This window comes from Microtus oregoni, unplaced genomic scaffold, assembly GCF_018167655.1.
Source record: "Microtus oregoni isolate MIOR12 unplaced genomic scaffold, Mior012 000029F_ref0000214, whole genome shotgun sequence".
NCBI lineage: Eukaryota > Metazoa > Chordata > Mammalia > Rodentia > Cricetidae > Microtus > Microtus oregoni.
In genome coordinates, this window is record NW_024543088.1 from 16809840 (window position 1) to 16824015 (window position 14176).

Genomic DNA, 14176 nt, shown 5'->3' on the forward strand with positions numbered 1-14176 from the left:
TTGTTGTTGTTTTTGTTCTCTCATTGTCCAGATATTAAACACCACTTCTACTATGGGAGTTAAGTTCCCTATCCTCCCCTTTCAAGATACATAGAGTATTAGCAGGAAGTACGTGACGTCAGCAACCACCACACCGTAGTCACCTTTCTGGTGCTGTGATACGACCCTGACAGAAACAAGCCAAGGAGGAAAGAGTTCCTTTTGACTTGAGGTTCAAGGCCAGGGCACAACCCATCAGACAGGGAAGGCCAAGAGGACAGGAGCTTGATAAAACTGGTCACATTGTATCGTAGTCTAGAAGCAGAGAGCGGCTAGTGTGCTGTGCTGTGCTGCTCAGCACCTCTCCCCACTGAGTCCAAGACCCCAGCCAGGGAATGCCACCACCCACATGGGCAGGTTTCCCATCTCAGTTAATGCAATCAAGATGATTACCCAAAGACATGCCCAGGGCCTGCCAAGTTGACAGTTAACACCATCACACACCATCAGAGCAATGTATAGTTGCTATAGATGTCATCCAATCATGGTAAGGGAACACTATCACACCGTACACATAACCTTTCCACATCCCTAATTACAGCCATAGATGAGAGGTGTAAATCCCTGTCAGTTGGAAATTCTCTGGCACAGAAAAACTCTATTAACTATGGACCTTACCATCATTCTATAGGAAAAGTTAAATAACACATAGGTGGGGGCATAGTTTTAGTTAGAAATAACTCACCCTAATTCACACTTAAAATTCTTCAAAATCAAAGCATGCATTTCCTCCTACCTTTCAAGGAGTGATTGATTTCTTAAGCCACAAACTTCCCCATTTATTCAACGAGGTGTCGTTTCTAGCCCAGTGCAGACCTGCTACCGTGAAAATCAGATAACCAAGAAATCTAAGTAACATTTGATTTATCTTTTATTCAGGTATTTTATTGCAAACTGTTAGAAGAAGCGAACCGAGGCTCATTTCCTGCAGAGATGGTGAATAAAATCTTTTCTAACATTTCGTCAATAAATGCCTTCCACAGTAAATTTCTGTTGCCAGAGCTGGAGAAGCGGATGCAAGAATGGTAAGAATCAGGAGTGCTGTGCCTGAGACATGCATGCAGGGTGCTACTCTTCAGCTTTTACAGTAGAACAGACACACCACACGCTGCTAATACCACAGTTAGTATAGTGCAAGGTCTTCATATAGAAACTGGACTGTATTCTTGGGTTTCTTGGAATAGGCGTTTGCGTCTGTTCTCTGAACAGTACCCTGACTAGTGAAGACAGGACCAGGCGTGATCGGCAATTCCGACAGTAGGCTCTTTCTGCGATTCCGAAGCTCCCATCTAAAAATGTGTTCTTGCTAATGTTAGAATAGGTCATACAGAGAGCCTGCTCTCTCTGCAGGCCTACTGATTTCCTCATTCTATAAGAATCTTTAATGACCTTTCTATATTTAATATAGGGAAACTACACCCAGAATTGGAGACATCCTGCAAAAGTTGGCTCCGTTCCTGAAGATGTACGGAGAGTATGTCAAAGGCTTTGATAATGCCGTGGAGCTGGTTAAGAACATGACAGAGCGTGTTCCCCAGTTCAAGGCAGTGACGGAGGAGATTCAGGTAATAGTCCACTTTTCTCCCTGCTCACAAGTTAATTTTTCCTGAGAAATTATATGTTCTTCAAGATCTCAAATTGAGATGAAAGTATTTTTCCGAGAAACTAAGCCAAAATCCATTCTACTCTTAAATTCTGCAAAGACAGTATCTGCACAGTTAGATCAGTTATTGAGTGTGTACCACCTGCTTAGTGCTTGAAAACACTCAGTGTGCATTGCTTTTAAACTTTTTAGTTAAAATATACTTACAGCATTTTTATTTGAAATAATTACTTACATTTCTCCTTTCCCTTTCTATGTTCCTCTTACTCCCTCTCAAATCTATTGCCACTTCTTTAATTGTCATTGTCACGTGTGTGTGTATAAATGCATACACACACCCCACACACATACACCACACACACACACCCCATACACACACCACACACATGCACCACACACACACACCACACACACACCACACACACACACCACACACACACCACACACACACCCCATACACACACCACACACATGCACCACACAAACACGTGCACACACCACATGCATGCACCCACCACACACAGGTGCACACAGCATACTCACACCCCCGACACACACCCCACACACATACACTGCACACACAAGCACACACACCCCTCACACATGTACAAACACACACCACATGTGCTCACACACCCTGCTCCATCCACCAAGTGTTACTAGTTGACACATGTTTTCAGGGCTGACCACTTGGTACTGAAAAACCAATTATGGGCTCACTCCTGGAAAAGACCAAATCCGGCTCTCTCAGCAGCCATTAGTTGCCTATAGTTCTTGACCTAGACATAGGCTCTATACACTCACCTCCATCCACTTTAGCATGCCTATTGTTCAAGTCTTGTTGAGGTTTCATGGATGAAGCATCCCTGTCATTTCTAGGAGACTCGGTCTTCCAGAAGACTTTGTGATTCTCTGACTCTTGCACTCCCTCCACTCCCTCATCAGTGATGTTCCCTTAGCCTTAGCTAAGAGATTGTACATCCGGTTCTGTAATGGTTTCCATCTGCTACAAAGAGAAACTTTCTTGATCATGGGTGAGAGCTACACTTTTGTGTGGTTATCAGGTAGGTATTCAGGATGCAGTTAGGATTTGGACTGCTTTAATAAGTGGCAGTAGTAGGTTCTCCTCCAAGATCCAGATAGCACTAGCCATGAGTATTTGACTACATTTCCACCTGGTAATCAGACCTCGGGTCCAATCAGACAGCTATTGGTTATCTCCAAAACATGATCACCTCTATTGGAACTCTGAGGACATCCTACCATGCTAGTCATTTGTGTGGTTCGTAGGTATCACACCTGGGTAGAACTATTGAGAGCCTCCCCACCCATGATTGCATAGCATGTCAGCTAGTCCACAGTGTACCATGTATTACCAGTGTAGTACCATGAAGGCTAACCCACAGAGGGGATGCCCTTAGGTCAGATCCATCCTGACTCAACTGAGTCCTGTGTCTAAATTATGTGGTATTTCAGCAATAAGGACCCACCCCCGAATTCGAGAAGGTAAGCAACATCAGCAGCAGTCATCCATAAGGTTTGGGAGTCTCTTGGACTCATCCAACCTACAACCCAAAAGGAGGTTTCTCATGCCTGGTGCTGAAGGCTTTGGTAAATAGTATATTTACCAAATAGCTCTTGCAGGGAGCATTAGCACGCCATGTCATAACCTCATTAAAACTGTATGCATATATGTATACATATACTTTTAGGAAAATACAAAATGTAATTTCTTTTGAGTTTTCGAAACTCTTTAGTGTTGTCTCTCCTCTTCTGTTGGTATCCTCCACTCTCTCCGTTAAAGCCCCCTCTCCATTTCCCCATTTCTCCCCTCATATCATCTCCATCCTGCTATTCCGCTCTCCAGTACCGCTATCCCAACCCCATGGTCCCTTTTCACCTTCCTGACTTCTTCAGCTATTCCAGTTATGTGCTCACATCTGGAGATGAGGAACCATAAGTGAGAGAGAACATGTGGTGTGTTGGGTGTCTTCTGGGTCTGGGTTACATCACTCAATACAATATTTTCTGCTTCCAACTGTTTACCTAAAAATTTCATCTTTCTTTAGAGCTGAATGGTACTCCATTGTGCAGATGTACCACATTCTCACTGTCCAGTCTTCAGCTGAAGAGCATTTCAATTGTTTCTACTTCCTAGTTTTTGTGAATAGAGTGCAATGAATGCAGCCGAGCAGATATCTGCGGAGTGAATCCTTTGGTCATATGCCAAGGAACGGTGTAGCTGGATCATAGGGTAGATTTGTTTTTAATTTTTAAAGAATTCTCCACCCCGATTTTGAGAGGGACTGCAGCAGTGTACAGTTCCACCAATGGCGAATGAGAGTGCCCATTTCCCTTCATCTTCTCTAGCCTCTCTGGTTCATTATTTTGTTGATCTGAAGCATTCTGCTTGCTCAGTTCCATAATTACTAGGCATGATGAACATTTTTTGAGGTGTTTCTTTGCTGTCTTTATTTCTTCTTTAGAGAACGCTTAGATCCCAGGCCTAATACTGAGTCAGTTTTTCCAAAGTTCTTCATATAATCTGAATATTACCCCTCTATCCGATGTTTACTTAGCAAAGATTATCCACCACCCTGTGGGCTCCCTTGTCGTTGTTTTGTTTCCTAGCTGCACAGAGGTTGTTTATAATTTTATGAAGGTCCAGTTTCTCAATTGTTGCCCTTAACCCAGGATAAACATAAGTAGAAAAATGTCTTCAATAGAATACTTATAAATGTATCGATTATTCACTGTGATCAAGGTGGCTTTAGCTTAGAGATACTAGAATCCTTCAACATACATGAATAAATCCCTAGAAATAAGTTTAACCAAGGCGGTGAAAGACCTCCACAGTTAAAACTTCGAATCTCTGAAGAAGGAGACTGAGAAACACGGCAGACAACAGAAAGACCTTTCATTCTTAGTGGACGGTAGAAGTAATATGAAAATGACCATCATACCAAAAGCAATTTACAGATTACTATAGTTCCCACAATATTTTTCACAAATACAAAATTCTAAATTCTAAAATTCATATGGAACCACAAAAGACCCCATATAGCTGAAGCAATCCAGAACAAAAAGAATAATTTAGGAGGAATCACTATTGCAGATTACAAGACACATTACACTATAGTAATAAAAACCATATGGTACTGGCAAAAACATATATACTGAATAAAGTAGAATACCCAAAATAAGAATGAATATGTATAGCAATCTAATATATAACAGATATGCCTCCTTCCCACTCCCACCCCCACCCCCCCAAAAAAAAGACACAGGAGGAAATACAGCATCTTCAACAAATGATGCTGAGGTAACTGGATATCCACATAAATAAAAATAAAATTAAGACTCCTATCTCTCATCCTGCCCCAAAATCATATTTAAATGAATCAGAGACCTCAGTGTAAAGCATTTTTCTTAAATTCTAAAAGAAACATGGGTAGTACTTTAGAAGGTTTAGGTGTAAAAAAAAATATATTTTGAGTAGGACTCTATTTGCTTTTGAAACTAGCAAAGGTTAGTCTTTTGGAGTGTCTTAGTCACTATTCTGTTACTGGGAAGAGACGGCATGACCAAGGGAACTCTTAGGAAAAAAGCACTTAAATGGGGGCTTGCGTAAGGCTTCAGAAGCTAAGTCCATTATCATCATGGCAGGGAGCATGGCAGCAGGCGTGGCTCTGCAGCAGCAGTAAGAGCTACGTGTTGATATGCAGGCTGACAGAGAGAGGTGAGACAGAGAGACAGAAACAGAAAGACTGGGCTTGGCATGGGCTTTTGAAACCTCAAAACCCGCCCCCATTAACACACTTCCTCCAACAAGGCCACACCTCCTAATCCTTCTAATCATTCAAAACAGCTCCACTCCCTGGTGACTAAGCATTCACACACATGGGCCTATAGAGGTCATTCTCATTCAAACCACCACATCTCACTCCCTGGCCCCCATAGCCTTGTAGCCATACATAATGTAAAAACGCAGTCAGTTCAACTTCAGAAGTCCCCATAGTCTATGACAGTCCCAGCCCTGCTTTAAAACCCACGGTCTCTTCTGTGACTCATGGCAGTCTCTTAACTGTATCCCATTGTAAAATCAAAATCCAAAAGCAGATCACATACTTCCAACATACAATGACACAGAATATATATTACCATTCCACTGGAAAGGAAAGGGAGCATAGTGAGGAAGTCCTGGACCAAAGCAAGACTTAAAACCAGCAGGGAAAATTTCAAATTCTGCATCTCCAAATCTGACGTCAAAGTGTCCTTCAGAACTCTAACTCCTTTCGGCTTTGTTGACTGCAACAGGCTTCTCACTCATGGGCTGGATCCACGCCTGATCTGCAGCTTTTCTTAACAGGCCCGCCATGACTCTGGAATATGGTGGTTTGAATGAGGATGACCCCCATAGGCTCATGTATGAGTGGTGCTATTTGAAAGGATTAGAAGGATTGGTATAGCGTTGTTGGACAAAGTATGTCACCAGGTTGGGTTTTGAGATTTCAAAAGCATACCAAGTCAGTGTCGCTCTACCTCTGCCTGTAGATTAGGATGTAGCCCTCAGCTTCTTTCCAGCACTGTTGCCATGGCTGCTGCTATGTTCTCCACCATGATGATAATTGATTTAACCTCTGAACCTGTTAGCAAACCCTCAATTAAATATTTTCTTTAATAAGAATTACATTGTTCATGGTATCTGTTCTCAGCAATAGAATAGTGACTAAGACTGAAGTAGGTACCAGGAAGTAGCATATCACTATGACAGGCATGGACATGATGAATGTTGGAAGGATATGGAAATCTGTGAAACTCTGGACTAGAAAAGGGGTTGGATATTTTAAGCAGGACATAATAGGCCACCCTAGCATGAGCAAGGATAGTTGTCATGAGAGCAGTGTGGGTTCAGCTCATGAAGTTTCAGAATGAAATATTAGTTAAGTGACCTAGAGACCATTGTTGTGATATTTTGGTAAAGAATGTGGTTGTTTTATTGCCCTTGTCCTAAAAGTCTGCCTAAGGCTAGACTGAAAAGTGTTGAAGACTAATGGCATTGGCAGAGAAGATTTCAAGATGGTGTAGTATCGACTCTCTTGTGGTTATTAATAATCACTCTTATGCGACCTATAATTAAAAAAAACAAGCTATACAAAGAAAAATACAAAATGTACAGTTTGAAGAGAAAATGAGCACCAGGAAGTGTAATTGAGCTAAAGGAGATAAAAAAAAATTAAAGCCTAATGATAAATGGAATAAAGGGAGTGGTGACCTCAGGGCAAGACCCCATCCACCTAAGTTTATAACTTTTAAAAAGTAATTAAAGGAAATTTTAAGCAAGGGAAGGTGCCCATCAATAATAGAAAGCTTATGTAAATGCAAATGAAAAGGGGGCCGTGTGTCTCTGGTTCTAGAGTCACGGATTCAAGAGAAGGACTATGGAATCTTTCTTCACAGCTCTAAGGAATGCTGCTAGAAAGCCTAGATTGTGTTGTAGACCTCGTGATGTTAGAGATGTCAGAGTCATGGGGTACCTGTTAAGAAAAGCTGCAGATCAGGCGTGGATCCAGCCCATGAGTGAGAAGCGTGTTGCAGTCAGCCGAAAGGAGTTAGAGTTCTGAAGGACACTTTGACGTCAGATTTGGAGATGCAGAATTTGAAATTTTCCCTGCTGGTTTTAAGTCTTGCTTTGGTCCAGGACTTCCTCACTCTACTCCCTTTCCTTTCCAGTGGAATGGTAATATATATTCTGTGTCATTGTATGTTGGAAGTATGTGATCTGCTTTTGGATTTTGATTTTACAATGGGATACAGTTAAGAGACTGCATGAGTCACAGAAGAGACCGTGGGTTTTAAAGCAGGGCTGGGACTGTCATAGACTTCGGGGACTTCTGAAGTTGAACTGACTGCGTTTTTACATTATGTATGGCTACAAGGCTATGGGGGCCAGGGAGTGAGATGTGGTGGTTTGAATGAGAATGACCTCTATAGGCTCCTGTGTGTGAATGCTTAGTCACCAGGGAGTGGAGCTGTTTTGAATGATTAGAAGGATTAGGAGGTGTGGCCTTGTTGGAGGAAGTGTGTTAATGGGGGCGGGTTTTGAGGTTTCAAAAGCCCACGCCAAGCCCAGTGTCTCTCTCTCTGCCTGCAGATCAGGGTGTAGCTCTCAACTACTCCTGCCATACCTGCCACACCTGCTGCCATGCTCCCTGCCATGATGATAATGGACTAAGCCTCTGAAACTGTAAGCCAGTCCCCATTTAAATGCTTTCTTTCATAGGAGTTGCCTTGGTCATGGGGTCTCTTCACAACAATAGAACAATAACTAAGACTTACAATAACTAAGACTTAAGTCTAAATAAATTTAGGCTTAATGCATGTAATTCTCACACTTAGGAGGCTGGGGAAGCAGGATGGAAAGTTTGAAGCCAGTGTTGGCTACCTAGTAAAATGGAGTCTCAATAAATTAATAGATGAATAGTTATTTATAAAATGAGTTCCCAGTTTCCTAATTCACTTTCTTTCAGTGGTTGAAATCTAAAAAGGGAATGGCTACATTGCAATTAAGCCTCATTTTTTTTGTTACTTTATATCTGTACGTGGGTTTGCCTCCATTTTGCCAAGCTTATATAATAGTTTTTGATAATGCCATGATCATCTTTGTTAATTCTCCACTGGGTATTCAAACTTGTAGATCACGAAGTCTTTGACTTCATGAAATAGAATTCTATGCATCACATAATATTTTTGTGGCTGGAATTCTATGGCTCTTGACTTCTGCCTTTTATGTTATATGAATAGATTTTATGGCACTATTTTGTTTCCTTTTATTTTTAAATAATTGAACTTTTTATTGGTTGCTCTTAGAATAATAATATGCATCTTAATTTATTCTTGCCAGCTTCAATATTCCTAACATTAATCTTAGTGATACATGTGATTTCTGTATAGTTTTCTTCCTTACTCTGAGCCCTGTTCTCTTCTTGTCATTTCTATTTGTCCTGATGAAGCTTTCTATTGCTGTGACAAAACACCATGACCATAAGCAGCTTGGGGAGGAAAGGGTTTATTTCATCTTACAGCTCTCAGGTGACTTCCCATCATTGAGGAACCTTAATTAAGGAGGAACATGAAGGCAGGAACTAAAGCAGAGCCCTGGAGGAACCATTTACCAACTTCTCCACGTCACTCTGCCTGCTTTCTTATACACCTCAGGACCAACTGCCCTGGGGTGGCACCACTCACAGAGCCCGCCAAGCCCTCCCACATCAGTAAATGAAAAAAATGTCTTTCAAATGTGTCTACAGGCAGATCTGCTGGGCGTTTTCTTGGTTGTGATTCCGTCTTCTCAGATATCTCCAGCTTGTGTCAAGTTGGTCAAAGAAACAACCAGGACAGTATCTAAAACTACAGTTCTATGTGCTTTTTTTAAAAAAATATTTATTATTTATTTATTTATTTATTGTGTATACAATATTCTGTCTGTGTGTATGTCTGCAGGCCAGAAGAGGGCACCAGACCTCATTACAGATGGTTGTGAGCCACCATGTGGTTGCCGGGAGTTGAACTCAGGACCTTTGGAAGAGCAGGCAATGCTCTTAACCACTGAGCCGTCTCTCCAGCCCTGTGCTTTTTAATTATAACCCAATACTATAAGGCTATAATGATTTTGTACAGTGTCCCATATTTTTAAGATAAAAGATGATACAAGGACTATAAATACATATATTTGTTATTTATTTAATTTTGTAAGCCTTATTATGAAAAATACTTATAAGTAAAATAAATGTTGCACATCAAAATTAACCAAATCAAAAGTCTATAAATCTCAAGGCACTTCAGTACATTTAGAATGGCCGTTGTGAAGTTGTGGCGCTTCAAGTTTTGTTTGGGTTTTGTTTTGTTTTTCATTTTTGGTTACTCGGGTGAAGGGTCTGTCAATTTTCTGTATCTTTTCAAAGAACGAGCTTTTATATCTGTTGATTCTTTGTATTCCTTTCATTGTTTCTATTTTGTTGATTTCTGTACTGATTTTTATTATTGTTTTTACCATGGACTTGGTTTGGATTTAGTTTGTTCTTGTCTTATCAAGGTTTTGAGTTGCATCTTTAAGTCATTGATTTGTGCTGGTGAGGGCATATTGCCCTGGCTGTTACTGACTGTATTTTAGGTTGGGTCTAGGCATCACAGATGAAGAGGACTGTGGTGAAGGCATATTCCCTGGCTCTTACTGACTGTGTTTTGGGCTGCTATCTAGGCATCACAGATTAAGATGACTGCAGTGACTCTGGGTGTTGATACCTGCTCTTGTTTTTGTTGGGTGGGTGTTCAATTCATTGGTGTTTGTTCCCTTTCTGGATCTTAGAAAAATATGGTGGTTGTGGGTTCCCTGGTAGATAGCACTTCTACAGGTCAGTGTGTGGCAGAGAGGAGTTGGGATAGCTTAGGAGAAGAGACTGAAGGGTTGAGGGATCCACACTAAGAGGCAGGGTCCCTAGGAAGCTGAAAGTGTGGTGAGAGGAGGACTACCTGGAAGTAGGTTGCAGTGAGACAAAGAATAATCTGGAGTGACAGAGATGAACGAGCTGTTAGGACTCTAGGTCTGAGGCAAGAGTTGGGGTCTCCAGTGGGTTGAGGTGGGAGGACCAGCAGCTGGAAGCATGTTGTTACAGGGCTGAGGGTGATCCTGGTGGATACTAATGGAGGGTGGGAAGGAGAGTAAAATCACCTCCCTCTGTCCATTCTCTAGTGCCAGAAATGGGTCACACATCGTTTAGTTCTTGGCCAAAGGGCTCCCAGGGAAACCTTAAACAATCAGGCTATTGTAGTTCCATGTCTCATTGAATACAAAGAAGTTGAGCTGATGCCTAACTAGAGCCTTCACCCATACAAACCAGTGTTCATGGTGCTGTGAGTTATGCTGTGCTACCAGAGGAGAAAGGTAAACAACAACCCAACCACGAACCCTGCATTTTATAACCATGACCTGACTACATGTTACACTGGTGCAGTAGTGGGACAGACATTGTGGGAGTAACCAACCACTCTATGATTGGATTTAAGTCCCAGTCAGTGAGATGGAAACCCTACCTTACACTGCTTGGCTGGCTGAGAACCAGGGACTAGATAGGCCATGGGCCTAGGAGAAAATCATGTACTACTCTTATGCTAAGGGAACATAGCAATAAAATGACTCCCAATGACATAGATCATTGCCTTGTTGAGCCAACACCAGAGGAACCCCAAACTGGACAATGTGTGGAAAGTGAGAGGTTTCGGAACACTCAGTCCTAAGTGGGATGTCTTCATCACACCTCTTCTCTCAGAGTTCAGGGACCTATGTGGAAGAGGGGGAGGAAAAATTGTAAGATCTAGAGGGAGTGGGTAACATGAAGGGGACAGTGTCTCTGAGACGCAACAGGACTGACATATGAGCTCACAGAGACTGGTAACATTCACAGGGCTACACACTTTCAAGTCAGGGGGACAGGGAGAGAAAGGGGGGAAGAATAAGAAGAGAAACCTAAATATTCAAAGTTAACATCCAGAAATGAGAGAAAACGTGCATCAATGTCTTTCTGGGTCTGGGTTACCTTACTCAGAATGGTTGTTTCCAGCTCCATTCATTTACCTACAAGTTTTGTAAAATTTATTTTTGGTTTTTCAAGGCAGGGTTTCTCTGTAGCTTTGGAGCCTGTCCTGGAGCTAGTTCTTATAGACCAGGCTGGCCACAAACTCACAGAGATTCACCTACTTCTGGCCTATCTCTCTCCCTTTGGGACTTTCAAGTTCTCTGCCTACTCTCCTCATGGGACTCTCTAGCTAGCCTGGAAAGACCCAGGCTACTTCCTCCTTTCAAGGCTTCCCAGAGCTCTGTCAGCTTTATTTGGTAGAAAATATGGCCCCTTTCCTTTTGGAGCCCATTCCCTAAAGAGGGATACCTTGCTCAGCCTAGATGCAGGGAGGGGGGCCTTGGTCCTGCCTCAACTTGATGTGACGGACCTTGTTGATTCCCCACAGGAGACCTTACCCTCTCTGAGGAGTAGATATAGGATGGGGTGGAGAGAAGATGGGGGGAGAGTGGGAAGAGGGGAGGGAGGGGGAATTTTGATTGGTATGTAAAATTGTTTTTAAAAAATAAAAAAAAATGTTAAGTTAAAAAAATTCCCTGATGAAAGTTCTTTATTACATTGCAGTTTTATATTGGTCTACCTAATTTTTAACTATTCCTTTAAGAACCTTAATCACAGGGGCTGGTGAGATGGCTCAGTGAGGCTGATGGCCTGACTTTGGTCCCAGGACCCAGGTGGTACAAAGACTGAACTGAGTGCCACAGGTTGTCCCTGACCTCCATACTCACATGCACATATAGCAAATGGATAAATGTAATAAAAATATTTAACAACAAAAATCTTGCTGATTGCAGAGGCAGAAGATCTGTGGAAGCTTAACCCTGCAGCACCACATGCTGGAGCCTATTCAGCGCATCCCTCGCTATGAGATGCTCCTTAAGGACTACCTGAAGAAGCTGTCCCCTGAGTCCCCAGACTGGAATGATGCAAAAAGTAAATGCTTCTATTCTCCCTCAGCAGCAGCAGAATGACATAGCCAAATGGTCCTACAGTCGTCCAATTCCCAAAGAAACACACCGACACCTACATTAATTATAAACTGGTTGACCTATTAGCTCAGGCTTTCTTATTAACTAACTCTTACATCATACATAAATCCATTATTCTTGTCTGTGTTAGCCATGTGGCTTGGTACCTTTTATCAGTGAGAGATTCTCATCTTGCTTCCTCTGTATCTGGGTGACGACTGCAGACTGAACCTTTCCTCTTCCCAGAATTCTCCTATTCTGGTCACTCAGCCTATACTTCCTGCTTGGTTGCCCCACCTATACTTCATGCCTGGCTACTGGCCAATCAGCATTTTATTAAAACGATACAAGTGACAAATCTTTACAGGGTACAAGACCATTGTCCCACAGCACTTCCTGTTCTGGATTCATGTTCATCACCAACTGTGAGCTCTAAAACTGTAAGTTAGAGATGTTTGGAGCAGTAATACAGTTGCCTTTCCATTGGTGTGGCTGATATCTACCAAGGAAACTGAGAAGACATTTACTATGCATATATAACTGTTAGCCTTACTCCCCAAGACACACAGGATGTGAGGTGCTTTATTGTCTAGGAACATTTTCCTCCAAAATTTATTCCATTTGTGTTGGTCATCTTTAATTATTTTATTAGATTAGAATGAAAAGGTTTTAAGCCTAATTAATGAGTTTCATTAATTCTTTAGCTTCTCATGCAGTTTTAGTTTTTTATGTTATTAAAGATTGAGCCCAGAGATTTGCATATCACATTCTAATATGTACATGGTGCACCATATGAAGTGGCTTTAAATCTCAGCACTAGGCAGACAGAGCCAGGTGGATCTCTGTGAGTTCCAGGCTAGCTAGGTCTAAATCGTGAGATCCTGTCTAACTAAACCAAACAAATAAGCAAAATGTTTACCTCCTCTCTAGTATAGTTTTTTAAACTTCTCAAAAATTAGAGATGAGTAAAGCAATTAAGAAATAGTCATGGTTCAGTATTTGGCCAGTGCTGATAATACCAGTGTAACGTGCTTCTCCTCTGTGTTCTTTCCTATGCCAGTGTTATTCTGAGGTAAGGACCCAAATCTCATCTAGAACACAGGCCATCTCTGGGATGTTTTCCCACCATGCCTATGACGTAGTGACCACAGCAACGTCTCTCTCTCGGCCCCTTCTGAAGTTTGCATGAGTGTTTGACTTGTGATTATTCCCAGCCTGACACTTCTGGGACACTCTGCCTCTCCCTTATTTTATCCCACGAGTGCTGGGTGTTAGTGGCCGAGCTTCTGGTACAGCTCTTCCTACATTTCTCTTGGCAGTTGCCCCAGCCTCTACCATTTTGTTCTTCTCCATCCTGGATTCTGTATGTCATCCATAGAACTGCCTGTGCTCACATGGTCCTGGAACATGTAAAGATGCTCTGACCATGTCCTCTTGCCCTGCCTTAGGAGGAGTCACGTTTAGAAAGACAAGGGGGTCTTCAGAGCCCAACCTACAAATCAACCAGGTCACAGAACGTGGGACACATCACCTGCTCAGAGCATCAGGGATGCGGAGACAAACTCCTCAAGTCAGACCCTGCCATAAGGACACTGCCTCCCTCATCCCTCCTTACCATTAAGCATGGGACTCCACACGGCAAAACCACAAAGGAATAGAAAGCTGTTTTTATAGCATCAGTCGCGCAGGCTGGGGCCACTTCCAAATGAAAACAAAAATAATGTTAACTCTCCGATTTTGAAATACTGCCATTATTCCTCTCTAAGACATTGTTGGTGGGCCCATAGACATACTGGGGAAAGCGGGGAACATAGCTTGGTGGTGGCCTCTCACTTGTAACCATGTTATCTCCTTAAAGATTCCCTCTTGGGAAGCCACACAACAGCCAGCCTGGCAGGCTTTCTGCAAATTTTCTCCATGTTGTTCCTGCT

At 42.2% G+C, this 14176-nt stretch overlaps 1 protein-coding gene across 1 annotated transcript in view; it reads left to right on the plus strand.

The window, feature by feature from the left end:
- Fgd4 (FYVE, RhoGEF and PH domain containing 4) overlaps window positions 1–14176 on the plus strand; it is a 119495-nt gene that overhangs the window by 79420 nt on the left and 25899 nt on the right. Inside the window, exons 6-8 of the mRNA XM_041677976.1 lie at window positions 919–1064; window positions 1448–1604; window positions 12072–12210. Coding sequence (XP_041533910.1) covers window positions 919–1064; window positions 1448–1604; window positions 12072–12210 — 442 coding nt within the window. The remainder of the gene's footprint in view (window positions 1–918; window positions 1065–1447; window positions 1605–12071; window positions 12211–14176) is intronic.